The sequence below is a fragment of the Ictidomys tridecemlineatus genome, chromosome 7 (genome assembly GCF_052094955.1).
Source record: "Ictidomys tridecemlineatus isolate mIctTri1 chromosome 7, mIctTri1.hap1, whole genome shotgun sequence".
Classification (NCBI taxonomy): domain Eukaryota; kingdom Metazoa; phylum Chordata; class Mammalia; order Rodentia; family Sciuridae; genus Ictidomys; species Ictidomys tridecemlineatus.
Genome location: NC_135483.1, coordinates 96,492,735 through 96,512,041, shown reverse-complemented (window position 1 = coordinate 96,512,041; position 19,307 = coordinate 96,492,735). Strand labels below are relative to the sequence as shown.

Genomic DNA, 19,307 nt, shown 5'->3' with positions numbered 1-19,307 from the left:
TCACCAATATTTGGCTATTCTCTACCCCCAGGGGACTTACCCAGGAGGTAAGTCCTGTTTGATGAGCCCAGCAGAAGTACAGCACATTGCTTCTGGGTTCAAGGAGAGAAGAGTGGACACTAGGGCCCATGCCTCCACTTTCTCTGCCTTGGTGACAAATGAGGATACATACCATGGTGGAGCAAACCCAGCCTCCTACCACCCAAGCTGTTCATGTAACATATGTGAGAAATAAACCTACTTATGTCACATGTGAGAAATAAACCTGAGATTTCAAGTGTTAATTTTTTACAGTGGACAGTGTCCTAATACACCAACCAAGATACACATAAATGAAAATGAGTTGCTATTTCAAAGATAAAAATGTCAAACATTTATTTTTCACCAATTTATTTTTCTTTAGGAAAAAACAATCTCAACCTGACTCAAGTTTAAAATGAATTTTACATACATTCTGGAAAGATCTGCAACATGTACTGGCTTGTTTTCACTTGGACAGGCATGATCTTGACGTGCACCAGGTCTAAGGCATTGAAAATTCCACAAAGATTTGTCTTTGTAAACAGTTTTAAGCTTCATCTTAAATTTGTCAGTCTGCAGATTTCCCAAGTCAAGTGCGCAGAGACTTTGCATACCAGGTGCATCCAACTGACCCTAAGGTGATGGGGTAGCACTTTGTCTTTCTGTAATGTCCTGCTGAAAATCTCCAGCTTTTGCACATGCAGAAAGATTGTTTCACAGCAGAACTGCCACTGTCATACTTTGGTTGAGCAGACATTCCCAGAAGATCTAGGAGTGACATGTGATGACTAGAAAGGGAATAGAAATGAGTTTCATTCAGTGGCAGAAACTCCCAAGGAATGCATTTTAGAAATTTCTCTTCTAAAACAAACAGATTCAGCACTTGGGTTCTTTCTTTCCTTTGTCTGCTCAATTGCTCCTTACAATGAATTGGTCCATGATCACAGTCTGTACCAGTTTCCCCAGAAAATGTTTCCCAAAGAGAGACAAATCTTGCAAATGAAACAATCTCAAGGAAGCACAGTGGTCCTGAGTTTACTGTTTTTATAACAGTAATAAAATATATTTTTAAATGGCAATATGTCTCCCAAGTGCTCATTACTTTTAAAGCCCAAGATGGACTTTAAAAACCATGCAAGGATAAGCAGTTACAAATCCTGCCATGAGAAAGCAGAATAGGACACAGCTACTAGAGCACGATTTTGATATGGAATCAAAACTGCCCCTTGCTCATGAAAATTCTTGTGGAAACTGAAACTAGGGAGACAGTGAAAAGGAAAAATCGTCCATATATGGCAGTCAGTTTTGACATGAGGCTCATCAATAGCCCAGTCTTTCCAAGGCACATCATTATCTATCTGATCTGCCAAATCCGATACTTAACAACATTGTCTTCAGGACAGTTGACATACCCTGGAAAAGTCTATCTTGTAAATCACAAAGAAAGATGACAGGTTCCACAGATCTCATCAGCGATGAAAAAAAGGGATGCACACAGGAGCAGACATGAGGATACTTGCTGGCACCATGAACCAAGTGTGCTATGTGTTATTTCAAGAGCAAAAACCTCTACAGCACACTTTTTCTTGAGACCCAGCAAGAAACCCCTGACTTAACCTGTTTATCTCATTACAGACTGACTTGAGTTTCTGAAATGTAAAGGCAAATGAGTAGGAAGATGGCATGATTTTTTTGTATAAAAGAAAGTGGTGACAGAGGTGGGGGGTATAGTTCAGCAGTAGATATGCTAGCAAGCAGAAGGCCCTAGCTTCCAGTCCCCAGCAGAGAAGGTAAACTATAACTGTTTCCTCCTACCACAAATCCATAGAAATAGCAACAACAAAAGACTTTACAAAGAAGTTGTAAAATAAGAAGTTGTCTTCCATGCACCAGAACTACATGGAGTCCCAGAAAGAAGAAAATAATTGAGAGCGTTGGATGAAGGAAAACAACAGTTCAAAACACTGAAGGGGAGAATTGGCCAAAAACGAAAGCTAGAGTCTAAGCTCAGAGGTAGCTGATGGCTGGTACTAGAAATGCCCAGGCAACTGACGTGATGGTTCTGAGGAAGGAGCCAGGCTGACTAACCCTTCCACACTTCTCCTCTCCAACCCTGGCATGGGGCAGACAAGTCAGCATCACCTTCTGATATGAGTGTTAAGTGTGGGCACTCTGTCCTCAGAAGCATGGCCATGAGCCCAAGGCATGCCAAGGGTGTACTACAGACTGGCTGGCAGAGTTTAAAATTTTAGGAGAAGAGTAATTAAATATCCTCAGATGATACCATAGCAATATGCCTCATTAAAAAAATGAAGATCTTAGAAATTAAAATAGTGATCATTGAAATTAAAAACTAAACTGATAGGCTGAGTGCTGAATGGATACAACTAAAGAGCAACTCAGTGAGCTGGAAGATCCAGTTAAATAATTCTTCTAGAATGTAGCATGGAAGAGAAAAGCTAAGAGATGTACATAAAATAGAAACCATAGGTCAATGATGAATAGGACTTTTCAGATGAAAAGACTAGAAATGACACATAAGAGACAGATTTTCCTAGAATAAAAATATGTCTCTGAACAGGATTAAAATGATTCGTGTATTATGAAATTTCAGAATCCCTAGCATGATGATAAATACCTAAAATACACATATGCACGTGTGTATATGAACACACATACCTTAAAGAGGGAATCCCATTTAATTTATAATTCCAATACAAAGAAGGCACTCAGATAATTATTCCACTGGATGGCAAAGTACCGATAACTCCCTTCCTTTCAACCTGCCCTCTGAGATCATTCCAGGTAACATCCCCATCAGTATTGACATCTGATCACCCAGGCCAGGCACCTCTACTCCACTGCTGTTCATCTTTACCCATTCCACTGAATGGGGTTAAACACAGTTGTTAAGCCTGTGCCTGATCAAGTTCTGGAAGTGTTCCTCTATATTCCTCTCAACCTACAAACCCCAAACCTACCTCCACCGACTTGTTAAACAGGGTTTCTCATCTCCTTCAGATTTGCAGTCCTTTGACTTGATCCTATGCCCTTGTATGGACAGATCAGCATGCTGACTCAGCTTCCTTCCCAATTAGTCTGGATCCTATGATTTATCCTTGATCTTTCATTAGGAGCCATTAATTTTTCACTCACATTTGTGCCAAGCTGACCAGTCAATCCCCAACTGGAATCAACCTAATCCATCATGGTTGGTTTAAACTAACAGGTTGCTAAATCCACTCAGACATGGAATAACCATGGACCCTAACCTGGGTCCGTGGTGGCCTCAAAACTGGATGGCAATTCTTTCCCCATCTCTCCTTAGCTCCTGTGTCCATTCTTGAAAGATGCTGTCCTAAAACATCATTCCCTCAAAGTCTTCTAGCTTCCCCCAGCTCACTACCAGTGATCAGGTTTTTCTTAAAATACGTTATGATAAAGAAATGTGAGATGAAAACATAAACATACACACATATATAATGTGTATACATATATAGTGTGAATATATGTGTGTGTGTATATACATAAACACAAAAATCAAAATTTTATTCAACCATAAAGAAGAATGATATTATGTTATTTACAGGAAAATGAATATAATTGGAGAGCATCATGTTAAGCAAAATTAGCCAGACTCAGAAAGACAATTATATGTATTATATATATAAGACATATAAAGTATTATATGTCTTCTCTCATATGTAGAAGCTAGTGGGGGAGGGGCACATGATAAAAATAGAGGGAAGACAACAGAGTAAATAAAGGGGAAGCTAGAAGCGGGGAGCAAGGGAGAGGGAGGATGGGAAGGTAAGGGGTGCTCTTGGGTAAGTGAAATTGATCAAATAATGTTACATGCGTGTACCAATATGCCATAATGAAACAGCATTTTATATAGTTACTACACACCAATAAAATAGATATTAAAAAACATTTTGTGAGCTATTCTACTAGTATACAATTAACTATTCTAAAATTTAACATGTTGGAAAAAGCATTTTCAATATAAAATGACTAAATATTATCTCCTTTATCTCTAGAATAATTCACCCATCCAACTATACTTTGTAATACCAGTTGCCCTCTGCCTAGAACTTTCTCCGACCTTGGTTGACCCACAGCACTCTTTTCTGGTTTTCTTCCCACTCCTGGACAATTGCCCTTTATCTCCTTCAAACTTCTCTGGCAACTTACTGGTATACCTCAGACTTCTTTTCATCATAACATACTCCCTAGGTGAGCTCATACACTCCCACAGCTTCATTAATTACAGCTATATGCTGATGACTCTCTCATTTACATATAGTCACTTAGACTCAAATACCCAAATGCTTCTAGTATCTTTTCTAGAATTCCCCTACATAACTCAACCTGAAAATGTCAAACCAACTCATTAACTTTACCCACTCACATACTGCTCTCCATTCCTCTTTTGGTTTATAGAAATATCATCTACTTATTTTCCTAAGATAGAAAATTAAAGTCAACTTTGACTCTTCCTTTTCCTTAACCTTCACACCCAATACACTAAGTTGCAATGATTTTATTCTAAAGTGTATCTCAAAGCATCCCTTTTTCTGTATTTCCAGTGTCACTACACATCTCATCTCTTTCACCTGGGCCCTTCCTCTTAATCTTACATAAAACTGTACCAGTGGGTGGCAACCTAGGCTGTACCTGGGGAACTTATAAAATTCCTAATGCTTGAGCCCATCCCAGACCAAAGATACCAATCTCTTCGGGGAAAGGACCCAAGCATCAGCATTGTTTTATAGGTCTACATGTGATTCCAATGTGGAGCTACATTTAAGAATTTTCCAGAAATACTGGGGAATGATACTGACTAAATTATATCGTTATATTGTATACATGCATGAATATGTAAAAATAAATCCCACCATGATGTATAACTATGATGCACCAATAAAAAATATGGGAAAATATGTGTGCTAAAATTATAAAAAGAAAAAAAGGAAGAATTTTCAAGAAATAAAACCATGAGCTCACGACTGAAAGTGTAAAAACAAATCTACAGCTCAACAAATTAGAGAGAAACTGAAAAATCTTGAGGATAAAGAGAAAATAGTGTAAAATATTTGGAGTAAAAGACAGATTGCCTACAAAGGAAGGAAAATCACACAAACAGCAGAGATGTGATAAGAGAGAAGACATGAAGTTAAAAATCTTCAAAGAGTTAGAGGAGGAAAAAGAAAATGGTGAACCTAGAATTCTCTAGCCTGCTAAACTGTTCTTCAAGAATAAAACAGATTTTCTCAGACACACAGAGCTCAGACTCTACTATTCCAATCATTACTGAAGCATTGCCTTATACAGAAAATAAGTGAGACAAAGGAGGATTTGACCAAACCTGGAAGTAGAAGATACGTGACATATGTACACCATTGAGAGGTCCCATGGCCTTAATGAAGGTAAACTGGTTCAGTGCAAATAAACAAATTTTACAACAAAGTATTAGTAGAGATCTGACTTGTTAATTTTTATTGTTTTCTTGTGTTTTTTTAGTCCAGTTTTCAGCTATCTGAATTCCTATAACTTTAAAGATATAGAAACAATATATCAATATTAAAAATGTTTACCACTTTCATGAAAAAAAACCAGGTGTTATATATTTGCATATTTAACAAAATATTGAAACCTTTTTATTTTTTGCCATAATTATCTTTCTTTGGGTCTAGATGATCTGAAAATAATTCAAGCACTCTACTGACAATCTCCCCAATACTGTTTCCTTTCACCATCATTCATTACGTTCAATCACGTTAATTTTATAAGATTAATCCATAACACTATGTTCTAAACACTTACTGCAAGGAGAAAAAAAAATGACTCTTAGCCAAGATTATAATTACATATTTAATACATCTTGCTTTTAACAGCAATTTTCAAAGTAAATACATCATAGACCTTATAACTTATTAAAGATTTTATAATGCTTACAAAGTTGATTCTAAAAATATACTTTATTTGTTCTAAATGAATAACATTATCTGGAAGATAGAATAATAAATTATAGTAGTATGTTTACCACCACTCTAGTTAAGCTTGTGTACACATACTCAACATGAAATCCTCCTAGGATTTTTCAAACTTTCAGCCTGAAAACATAAAAGCAGAATAAAGTTTGGCATACAAGATTGCAGTCTGATAGTAATTGTTTTAAAACCAAAAATTTTAAAATATTCACTTGACATTCTAGGAAAGCAAGAGCACATGCACATACATATTTACATTGACACTCTCACTCATTCACACACACTCACCAGAATACTCAGAAGATTTTTGCCCTTGTGTATCAGACAATTGTCGACAATTTCAAAAAGAAAAATTAGGGGGAAAACATTAGCTAAGAATATGTTTAAGCCATACTTAAATGGCTCTAGATGTTAAAAAGATATGCCAAAAACTGTTACCAAGATCTTTAATATGCACAAAATGCCAACTGAATACATTCTTCAGCAAATTTGAACTATTTGCTCACTAGCAGACATGAATACATAAGAAAGCATATACCCATCTATTTCCCAGTTGCATATAAGATTGCAAATCCAGGCATTCCTCTGACAGTCATATGACTAAGCCTAAATAAAGAGGTTTGCTTTACAGAACCCAATATGTTACAGAACCCAATAGAATGAGAAACCTCATTTTGATCTGTTTGGAGTTTCTTATATGTTGCTCGTGCAAAAGCAGTGAGCTTCTGTAATGAAAATGACAGATAATATCACTCTACACTTCGTGGCACTGCAGAAGGTGACTTTGAAGTCCCCAAACATTTACTTATTCTATTTAAACTTTCTAACTTTTAATTACATACATTCTTTCAAATTTAGACTCAGAGTGAGCTGATAACCTCACCTGCTCATTACATATACCTCCAGCAAAATCTGTCAAAACAGAAAATTACTCTTTGGGTTTGATGCAGGTTTGAAATCATTCTATGGAAGTTCTTTGCCATCAGATATTAAAATACTCAAAATTCTCTGAAACAACATTAAAATAGAAACTAACACACATCAGGGCATGCATAACTCATACCGCTGTGATTAGAAAAATAAAAAGACACAACAGTAGGTGAAAGAGAAAACACCAGCTTCCCATTTGCTTTGTGTTTGTTTGTTTTTTGGCTTTTCTCTTATGCTTTATTTCAGAACATTTATAAATTGTTCAAAGCATTCTTATACTCTTTGTGACAATAAGAGAGTGTTTTGGCACATCTACATTGTGATACAATGTATGGTATGTTTAAAATGAATTTTAAAATCCCATCTACTAATCAACATATTTTTACATGTAGTGCACATATATCTTAGTTATTTAAGTCAAATACATAAAGGTTTGCAACTGATTTACAGATGAAGCAATCACAGATTGCAGCAGTAGCATGTGTGTGCATTATCTATACACACTGATCAAAGGAAAAAATTGCATCCTGGCAATTTTATAGTCCTTAGTTTTGTTGATATATCTGTCATTTACATGCCCTTTTCTTCTTGTTTTTCTGTACAAAAGATATATTTTTGCCATCTTCATTCTTGATGAGACTTTTCTGCAATAACTTTACATTCATACTGCAAAAATTAAAAGGTTAACAGATTAAAATCTCTTTTGAATTGCAACTTCCAAATAAAACAAACTGCTCCAAAAATGAATACTTTTAACATATGCCCACTTTATTCCTCAAAGAATCTGAGTAATAAAAGATTAAATGATAAATGGATAGGGTAAAAGCAAATTCAAATTCTACAAGAGAAATTGCCACAGCCAAAAGCAGGAGAAAAATGAGGTCTCTGCATTATGAACAAGAGTCTATAATTCAGATCAATCCTATCAGATGAGAGGAGAGGAAACAAAGTAGGTTTCTTTGCTCAGTAAAGCAAGTCTGCAGTGAAGCAAGTCGTGAACTAAGGACAAGACTGATGAAGTGAATTTGGATGATTGTTTTTTCAGATCAGTTTATGGCTCAAAGGAAAAAATTATCACATTACAAAAGCTTCCCATCAAAACAGTATTATTAATATACAAGTATAAAAACATAACCACAATTCAAATAAAGAAAACCAATGGAATTAAAATAATTGGGTGTCCAGATTATCAAAAAGATAGCAAAGTAAATTACTCCATTGTCTAAACTGGATGAAATGGTAAAAGTGACAGCACTTATTCATGAACTGCCATGGCCTCTGAATGTTACTCCCTAACTGGTGCCACCATGACTGGCATTACCAACAATGTCCTTTTCCTTCATAACTAAAATAATCAAATACCTTGATTCACTGGAGACATTCTTAATTTACAAATACTCTAGCAATGTGATTATTAGTAGCTCTTTACTTTTAAAACTGTCCATTTTTGATGAAGTGGAAATTAAAAAGGGGGGAAAAAGATTTGAAAATCCCTATTAGTCTATATAAATTATATTACCCTATCCATGACACATTTTGGCTTTTCTCTCTAATAAGTCCTCAACTTTTTTTTTTTTTAAATTTTGGTGTTTTGGGTTTTTTTGTACAAGGATTGTACCTATGGATGCTCTTCCACTGAGCTACACCCCCAGTCCTTTTTATTTTTTGAGACAGGGTCTTGCTTAGTTGCTGAGGCTGGCTTTGAACTTTCGATCCTCCTTTAAATGTGATTAAATTCTTCCAAATGATTTATTTCAACCAAAGTACATTTGTTGTCTTCAAAAATTGCTTTCTCTTAAAGGACTTCCATTTAAAGAAAACTCATGCATCACATACAGAAAAGGGAATAATAAGCATCAGCTTACCATTGCAAGTTGTCGGCCAATATTTCCCATTGTTATGCCTCCAGCAAAAAAAATACAAGGTAACCAAGAACGAACATACAGAAAGTCTGGAGATGTATATCTAGGATAACAGAAACATTTTAACAACCCACAGAGGAAGTACCTGTACATCTAAAATATTACAATAAAAATAAGTTATTCTGTAGATCATGCTGGATAATGCAATTTCAAAGATCTCAATCTAAATACAGTTATAATTTATTTACCTAGCAATCAAGAACTAAAATGAATACTTACTGATAAACACCATTATAGACTAGCAGTTGAGTGACCACTGTTGCCAAGAAAGCGATTCCTACTCCAAGACCAAAACCACTTCTAGATCTATCAAAAGTCCACCACATTCCAATGGATAGTGCAGCCAGTGTGAGAGACAATTGTATGTTGTTATCAAAATCCACTTTCTGAGATCAGTGTTAAAGAATCATCTTAAAACTTGTAAAACAGAATTACCTATTCATTTTTCTAAAATAAGAGATATCACTGTTAAAGAATTGTTCATTCTTGAGTATATTCATTTTTTTAATATCATACCTGGGGCTAGGTGGGATTAAAGCTGCCTCTGGAATTTTCCAAATACCAGATATAGTGAAGGCATCTTACCAACCCTGTAACCTCACCAAAAAATAATAGCCTATAGTCATTCCCAATTATAAGATCAGACCCATTATTTAAGAAATCCTGTCTTTGTTGAACATGTAACTGCAAGCTTTGGAACAGTAGTGTTGCTAAAGAGACACACTTGTGAAAAAGGAAACCAATATTACTTTTCAAACAGGTTTAGAATTACTTGAAAATCATACAGGACTTGAAAATAGAAGAGTTGACAGCTATTTAACAGGGTACCACATTTTCTACATGATTTACTGACAGACACATTTTATAATAATGCAGTTCAGAAACAAGAGTACCAAGGACACAGTATCCCTTTCTATTATGTCAACTGTTCTAGTTTTAATTTGTTGAGGATAAAGCCTTGAAGTGAACATTATCTTGCAACCTGCCAAGCTATTTTGGTGCCTGAGACTTTCTAGTATAGGACAGTTTGTGCAAATATTTTATTTCCGTCACCTACTTAAGCATCTATTCACAAATGTACAGCCCTTTTCTATTCCAAAATCTCTAGGCAAAACGATGCTTTACAAATTCAATTTTCTCATTTCTTTGCTAGAGGATTATACTAAAGGAATTAATTTCAAGTGTCATTAAAAGGGCATTATCTATGTCCCAAAGGCCATATCTTGGCTCTATAACCAGCTCCTTGGGCGGGGGGATAGGGGGCTACATATCTCACCAAACTAACTGTCCATGCTACAATTAAAGTGAAGTTCCCCCCAAATGCACATAAAGTCATTTCCTGTTTCTTTCAACACCCACTGTTTATCATCACCCTGTACTGTACCCCTGCCAGACCAACATCCTGAACACCCAGCTTGCTGACTTCTCAGCATCTCAGGGCTGTTTAGTGTCACTTCCTTAATGTCATTCCTTGCTTAAGTTTGATTTATCAAGAAACCTATAGCTCAAATGGGTATTCTCCCTGGAAAAGCATTTTCTTATTCTTTAGCTGTCATTATACTTACACTCTAAAGAAAATATTTTGAGTGCTGATCCCTTTGAACAATAAATAAATGTTCACATAAAGAGAGGAATTTGCTATTAATGAGGTTCATCTTTGCTAAATAAATTGACTTCAATAAGAGGTAAGCAAAATAATGGAGATTCCAGAGTAAGCAAGTCAAGTACATCAATCTTAAAAGTAGTACCATGTGATTTTCTAAAGTCTAGGGAACCTAATATGAGGAGTCTGTGCTCTAGATTTTGTAAGTATTTTGAGTTTTGCATAAAGAACAGATAGGACAGTTAAGATGGTTATATTTAAGAATTTCATTGAGAAAGAAAAAAGTGAAAAAAAGCAAATAATGTTATATGGAAAGTTTATAAAATGCTAGAAAATGCTATGTAATTTTCTTTACTTAAAAACAGAGATTGCAGCCAAAATGTGTGGGACAGGAAGGTCTATCTAACCCAGCAGAAAGAGAGGGATGTGCACACCTACGAAGCTCCTAGAGAGGAAAATGAGAGGTCCCCAGACCTGAGTTAGGAGCTCCGGGGCCTGCTCTCAGTTCTGTCACAGTCCGGCAATGTCTTAGCAAATGACCCAGACTTTCTGGTATCCATGTGTCTTATATCTTCACAAAGAAAACATGAAGCTAGGTAACTTCTCAGTTCCTTTCTAGATATTATAGTCCATGGTTTTATCTCTTTAAGCACTCCTAACCACTACATTTGTTTTTTTATAAAATCCTAAATGTCAAAAAGTTCACCAAAATAAACATGTTGAAAACTATTTACTACAAAAAGAAACAGAAAACCAAAATAATAACTGCCCCTGAGAGATTTTCAGATTCACAGACCTGCAAGACCAGTGAAACTGGGCACTGTAATTGTTTTTAGAATCCAGGTCCCTGCCTACTTCTGTGGTTTTTGTTCCCAAGTTTATAAAAAAAACACCTCAATCTTTTGGTGAAAGGCCCAGGAATTAACTTGCCTGATGACCCACCCTCTCTCAGGTTACCTGCCTGCCCTGAGCACAGTACAGTGACAAAGGTGCTCTTGGTAGCCTGAGTCTCACTTCTTCCTCTTTCTGGTTCCCAAGGTTCCTGCCACTTCTACTGCCTAAACCATATCTTCTAGATGAAAGAAGACAGAACTAGCATTTCCCAAATTCTCTTCTACAAAGAAAAGGCAGAGGGTGGGGAGGAGGTAGAGGAAAGAAAGTAGGGAAAATGACAGAATGAAATCCTTGAGGGCAAAACCATGTGTCCTAGAGGAGAACATTTTTTTCTGTGATACAGAAGGAAGCAAGGTAATGGTGGCTACCTCATTTCTCACTAGAACTATAAAAATATTCATTAACAACTGTGTAAAAATGTCAGAATCTTCAAATGATAGAACTTTAAATGTATATATATTGGGGGAAAAAGTTATTTTTGGCCAAGGTCTGAGGTAGATATTTCTACAATGCCACCTTTAAGAATATTTATATGTTTTTTTGGTATTGGTTAAGACCAGTAAATGATAATCTGCCTTTAAAAAAATTAAAACATCTCTAAATTAAGAAAAACAAAAAACAAAGAAACAACAACAAAATAATAATATCCAAAGCCACTACATGTCCTTACTGACAAATCTTAAATTAAGAAAGAAAAGGGAAGAAAGCCTTTTAAAATGTACCTGCCCCAGTTTTGGAATTACCAAAACTATATGGAAGTAATTAAATAATCCAGTTTAGGACAAACATGTAAGTTTTTTAAATGTGTTGTTTCTAAGTAGTATTGAATAACAGGGATTTAAATAAAGAATTACTCCCACACCATAACTGCATAGCTGCTACCTTGATATTTCAACAATACAGTTCACTTTCTTTTTATGACTAAATGGGCATAATCACACTCTGATGATGGTGAAGCTACAAGGGACAGTTTAACCTTTGGTTTGTTGGAAGCTGCTTTATTATTGCGCATTTCATTACAGCATAAAGGATATAGCACTGGCATGATTTATACCAACAAAGACAGCTACACACCGCATTACACTGGACCACTCTCTTTTAAATTTATGTGGTTCTCCTAGATGCCTGTCAATGCAGGGGTATAATAACCCAATCACAGCTGTAGGAAAAAAAGAAAAAAAATTAAGTCATCTCCAATGTTATCCTGGTAACAATTAAGCTACCAAGAACCACTATAACCTCTAAAAGCATTAAAAATTTTTTTGTTTATAAGAAAAAAAGAACTCAAGTATTTAACATCAATCACTAATATTTTTAAACTTACCTTCCCAAAGAAAAGAATGAAGATAACACTACTGAAGAAAGCATTGTAAATGATTGTAATAGTATTCTAAATTCTAATAGCAAAACACTCTTAAGCATATGACTCACAATTTAGCAGATTAACCTAGATGATCTATGCTTCTTTTATGCTACAAATATCTATGAGACTTAAGAAGAATCAAACCAGTTAAGCAATATTCTCTCAAACCTCCATAACCCTGAAATAATCTATTAAAATGACATAAACCTAAAGGGAAGCCAGAAACATAAACCCAAGTCGTCATCCACACAATATTCTGATGGTCCTGGCTGTCCTGTTCCATGAATTAGTCTTGCCCCCACCAGCTTCTCATCCCAGTTTTCTATCTCTGGAACCTTTTCCTGACACTTCTGTCTAAGCTGGTCCTCTAATAAGAATGTAGGTCATACTGTAAAAGCAAGGAAAACTCCCAATAGAAATTTATACAGAAGATTGATTCTACAAGTAGAAAAGAATGGAAGACACAGGAATTGTAGGAATTACTAATTTTCACTTAAATTTAAGTTCACTGTTAAAAGGAGAAACAATCTTAGTACCTGGCTTAGTTTTAAAAGAATATCTTGACTGTCACCTAAATGCAATTACTGTATACAAAATGTCTATGATTGAGACTCAAAATATTCTCAGCCAATTCTTAAATACTGTTAAACCTCAACATTTTATTCATTCATAGAAGAAAATGTAAATGCTGTTAATAAAAAAGACTATTTAACAAACCAAAACATTGTTCAACAAATCATAAAGAAAATGCATTTCCACAGATTAAATTTAACAGGAAATAGCAAAGCAGCTTTGATTTGCTTTCCTCAAAAGAGACTGATTATGCTGCCATTCTGGAAACAAAGACACAACTGTCCCATCAGTGGGAAAGCATATCTAAAATGTCCAATACCACCTATGACGTATGATAAAACTGTTATATCAAAATCTAAGTGCCCAAGGATGAGGATCTCATGCCCCCACCTCGCACCCACCCCACCCAACTTCTCACTGCCTGGCATTGGTTAGCTACATCTCACAAGCTCTGCATTCAACCTTCAAAGAAAAATGGAAGTCAATTAATATAAAAAAATCACAAGCTCACAGACCAATGGAACAACATTTGAAAGAGGCTGCCTGACCATCCCTTCCATCTGGAGATAAGATGCTACGGTTATGTATTCATTGTCTAGTCCACAACTCTTCTGACTTAAAGAATTGCTGAGTATAGATGGCTCACAGACCATCAAGAGATTAACAACAAATCTCAGCAGTGCAGAGCTCCAACAACTACTAGAAAATTTAAGTTTCATATTACTTTCCTATTTTATGTCACTGCATTGCTAAATTTGTACACATTTAAAATGGCAACTAGTCAGATATGGTGGTGCACACCTGTAATCCCAGCCACTCAGAAAGCTGAGGTAGAAGGACCACAAATTCGAGGCCAGTCTTAGCAACTTAATGAAATCCTGTTTCAAAAAGATTCGAAAATATTTTTTTAAAAAAAGGGCTGGGGATGTAGAGTACTCTACTCCTGGGCTGAATTCCCAGTATTTAAAAAAAAAAAAAAAAGCAACTAAAATGCCTAATAGTTGAATCATCGAAATGAATGTTATTTATTTATTTATTTTTTCCTACGGGGTCATAAAACTAACATCTCATCTATCATTCCTCGTTTCTGTTCCCCTCCCTCTCTTTATACAACATATAGATAGCTATGGAGATAGGTCAATATATCTGTATCTATCTCTATAGATAGATAGATAAATATAGATCCAGTTTGCCTGTTGCTGAGTAAAATCATATAAGAGCAGGCATTCCAAGTCAATTTTCCTCAGCAGTTGATGCCATAGGTAAAGAATTATCACATAGAGAATACTGACATGTGTATGTGAAGATATAAATAAGTAAAATTGACTATATTTTTATGCATGTGATGTCAGACTTGCAAGTGAGAGACAACTGAGGAGAAAAAGCAAAAACACAAAAAGGAATTTAAACTGCCATGCTGCCAACCTTGGGATTTGCCAATAAAAATCAAATCCATTGAGTATGCATGGTTCTCGGTTGCTCACTGAGAGGGAGAATTCGAGGAAGCTTGTCACTTCCCATTAAATGTCTTCTTTCTTTCTTTTAAATAAAGGCATAGCAGAGTCTGATAGCAATATATACAGCACTGTGAGGCTCCGCCGTCTGAGATCTCAGCACAATATGTCTGGGATTCTTTTCCTCTTCCTGCACTTTTATTTTTTTAACACAAGAGACTGATAAAATCATGTCTGTGTAAAATCATATGAAAACATGGTCCTGATTAATCAGATAGTGCTGTGATGCAAAATTTGTATTTCTTATTAGATCTTTAAGTGATTTCCCAGGACTAGTTATAGTCTGCCAAGACTAAAGACAAAAGTTTGTAAAACACCAGTGTAAGTCATGACTTTTCACAGTAATGTGCTTAATGCAGTGAGTGTCACCAAAAGGAACACAGATAAATTAGACATTTTTCAAGGAAAGGGATTGAAAACACAAAGCCACTCAATGAGCTATATACTTCCCTGGAAAACTATGACAGAAGATGGTAATAGTTTCATTCAATAAATATTTAAGTTTCACAGTACATCTGATTCTTGGTATTTGCTGGGGATTTTAAAAGAAAAAAAGAACTGATTCCAGTTGTAAAGTGAGCACAGACATTATAAAATAAAATGCTGTGTTAGGTGAAGCACTGACAAAGCACAGAGGGGTCCTATCCTTGCATGTATTAAGGGGATGTGGAATACTGGACTGTCAGGAAAGTTTCACAGAACAGGTGATCCTAGATTAGGAGAACTCGGCAGGTAACCAGCATGGAAAAGGTTTTCTCATCACAGGTAGGCATCAAGGAAAAGCAGATACAACTGAAAACAGCCGGTATTACCAGGAAACCATACACATGAGGCATGAAGGGACCTTCAGGGTCCAGAATGGCTCTGAGAAAGATCAAAGCAGACAAGGGACATATCATAAAGAGAACAATCTGGGATGAGGAAAATGATGCCAACACTTTTGTTGTAGAGAAAGGCAATCATTCTTACAGTAGTGAGTATACAACACAAGTCAGGGTGAGCAGGGAGTACAAAATTAGAAGCAGAAAGAGAAAGACTGATAAATGCAAGCAAGGACTAAGAAAGAGATGGAAGAAAGATGCAAAACTTGGAAGCTGAATATGGAAGATGAAAGGGAGAAATCTTATAGGACTCTCCAGGAATGGGGTGATAGACTGCATAACTAAATAGAAAAATTTCTTTCCTTTTTAAATGCTTAATGCATTTTTAAAAAATGCATTAGGTTTGGGCTCAACTTCGATGCTTGTGATTCTTTGAGGCAACTTCCCAATTTAGTTATTCCCAGGACTGTTTAAATCTTAACAAAGATGCCTTTGTGGTCCTCAATAATGTTCAAGAGGTTTTTAATTCCAGGTCTAGTATACTGCACACATAAGAAAGGTAATCAACTTATAACATCGGCATTGTTAAACGAAAAATAGAGAACTAAGAAAAGGAAAATAAGATCAAAAGAAGTTTACCCGACTTCTCTTGAGGTTCCTCAAGAAGCACCACTTTTACCCAACCTGCACTATAGGGAATGAGAGCAAATGAAAACCAGAGGCCTTTCTGTTTATAGACAGAAAGCAGTGATTCTGGTGACCCTCCAAAAGGTAACTGCTCAGTCTAAGAATGTTAGTTGGACAGGAAAATCAAATGATGACTATGAGTTTTTTCTGACTTAATGATGCTAAGAATCTTAAAAGTTTGAAAAACGCATACCAACACACACACACACACACACACACACACACACACACACAAATACACATAACATACACACCAAAATTCACCCACACTATTTTCTTATATCATTTACTTCTTTTTTTTCCCCCTGATATTTTCCCTAAAATGACAATGGGAGGTTGAGAGATTATGCAGCAATCCATTTTCCATCTTTGGTAGCTTCCACAAACCTGACTACTCTCATCCACTAAACACCATGAGCTACCCAACAAAACTGGTAGCAATAATTGACAAGTATCTAGGTTTCCCAGTGCCTTTTGTGAAAAAAAAAAGGTCCCTCATTACAGGTACAGAAGGACCAGGCAATAGATGTGGCTGGATTCTCTCCATAAAGGACGTATAATGTAACCTCAGCCAAGTTCCCCTGCCCTGACCCTGAGTATTCAACCCATGCCAGTATATTCTATCCAAACCTAGCATCTCTTGAAAGCTGAGGCTTGAAAAGAGGCATCCCAACTAGTGGGAAGTATGAATTGCTTTCACACTTGAGCCCAGCCCCACCATTCACTGGCTTAGAACTCTGGGCTCATTGATTTCCTCTTTTCATCTCTTCATCTCCTAACAGGCACAATGCCACCATCTCTATCTGAGGTTGTCCTACAGAGCCCTGAGGTTAGGGGAAACACTTGTTAAATTAGGAAACATGCAATAAGGAAACTTTCCTGCCTCTAGCCTTCCTTGTCTCTATCCTAAAAACACACGTTGTTCCAAGTCTTGTATGACAGCAAGACAGAATTATACATTAGGAGAAAATAAACAAAAAACTAGAAAAAGGTATTGGTAAAATTTTATTTTTCTCTTCTGAATATAAGTGAAATAAAACAAAAATACATGAGAAATAGCAGATAGAGCAGACAGTGATAAAATACAACTTACAGTTTCTTCTCTTTGAACAATTTTGCTAATTCTCTTAGAGAATAGTAATCCTCAAGAAACCAAAAAGCATCAACTTTACAAACTACTCTTTCAGTGTGAATGCTGCAATACTCAGACATCAATGTATAAGCCACATGAAAACCTTATCACACAGTGTCCTTCTATCCATGCATTTGGATTACATAATTGTCCTGTAGGTTTCATGAGGTCATTTTAAATGTCTTACAATTTGACCCCATCTTTTGAATTCACCCTTCTACCTCCAGTTCTACTATGTACACCCAGAAAGACCTATATTATGTTCATGTATATTCAGCAGGAACATGCAAAAAATCAATTTTTTGTCTCAATCAGAATGTGTTTTTACCATAACTATTCCTCCTGCTATCAGTTATATAAAATAGTATTAATCTATTGGTCCTAGTCATTAGAAAAAGTTAATCCATTATGGAAGCTCAGTATTAATAAGACATTCTGAAATGCTCTACTTTATCCATTACATGCCATCCAGACTTTATCCATTATGCCATCCAGCACCAAAAAACAAACCAAAAGCAACTAATAGAATAATAATTATTTTAAGCAAGGAGAATCTACTTTATTGATCTCCAAATATTTATTACTCTTAAGGTATATTTAATAAAAACATACAAAGGAAAAAACGTATACCAAAAATCTAAAAAACAATACAAAGACTTAAACTTGAATTAAATTATTCCATTTTTTTGAGTTTTTGTCAACTTCAAAACAAGACCACATTATATACATCAAACCCTTAGAATCAAAGAGCAATAACCATCATCAAAATAACTTAAAATAAGACTTACACAAGATGAGCTGAGCTGAAGGAAGACCAGATTAAGAGGTTAAATGCCTCATCCTAAAGGGAATCAGGATAGTTTTTAGGATTAAATTTTAAAAGTTCAAAGGACACAAAGAAACAAGATATAGAAGAGTACCTACTCCATGGTTCCACTGATATCACACCCTAAAATAGACAGAAATAAAACTTTGGTGACAGAAAGGAGATCAGAGGGAGCCTAAGGATGTAGGGGGGGAATGGACTAGAAGAGAATAAAAAAATAATTTTAGGGGTGACAGACGCATTCTATAGCTGGATCATGCTCATGGTTACATGACTACATTCAGTTGGTGCATCAAATTATTCATTAAGACAGATTCACTGTATTATATTAAAATTATACTTCATAAAACTGATCTGGTTTTTGTTAAAAGAAAAGTTTATTGCTCAGAAAACTTCTATATTTATTTATCCTATTTCCTTTCTAAGCATTGCAGAAATATCCTACACATACCTGAAGCTGTGCCACAGCATGGTGGTACCCACCATGCAGAAGAAAAGATGCTTGCAATCACATCGGGTGGAAAGAGTGTCACATTTCTCTGAATCTGAAGCAAATTTAACACTAACGCAAGAAATACTCCAATTAAAAAAAGGACTATTCCTCGAATCATCAAGTTCACACTCTGGCTAGTGACAGATGAGATATATGGGCCACACTTTTTGGACCCAGGTAACTCCGTCTCTCCTTCCGCCATGGTTTCATAAGTTCAATAAGCTGTAGGGGTGAGAGAGTCCCAGTTGAAAAGCTCCACTGTTTGTGAATCAAAGCAGATGATGCTTCAACAGTACATCTTGTCCTAAAGCATGACCTACCAGAAATCCTGCAAAAGATAAGAAAGAGATCAGTATGTCTGATACATAATTGTATAATTTTTCTTATTTCAATACTTGTTCATTTAAAAAGATAAATAATGAAATGACAAGTTTGCAAACTCATTTATTTAAATTAGTTATTTACAAAATAAGAAAAGGTTTTAAAGTATTTTATATGCATGATATAATAAAAAATAAAGTGCCACACTAGTATT

The 19,307-nt window shown here is 35.6% G+C and overlaps 1 protein-coding gene across 8 annotated transcripts in view; it reads right to left on the bottom strand.

Annotated features, from left to right (window-relative positions):
* Positions 1–349: 349 nt before the first annotated feature.
* Insig2 (insulin induced gene 2) overlaps positions 350–19,307 on the bottom strand; it is a 31,267-nt gene continuing 12,309 nt past the window's right edge. For 6 of the 8 annotated variants that reach the window (XM_078017236.1, XM_078017233.1, XM_078017235.1 and 3 more), the window contains exons 2-5: positions 18,731–19,100; positions 12,398–12,522; positions 9,086–9,252; positions 350–809 (exon numbers count right to left, since the gene is read on the bottom strand). In XM_078017236.1, the coding sequence (XP_077873362.1) occupies positions 611–809; positions 9,086–9,252; positions 12,398–12,522; positions 18,731–18,974 (735 nt within the window). In that variant the 5' untranslated portion in view covers positions 18,975–19,100 and the 3' untranslated portion in view covers positions 350–610. Of the gene's footprint in view, positions 810–4,521; positions 7,611–8,809; positions 8,910–9,085; positions 9,253–12,397; positions 12,523–18,730; positions 19,101–19,307 lie in introns of those variants that run through there. The other 2 variants (XM_040294100.2, XM_078017240.1) reach the window with 2 other exon arrangements.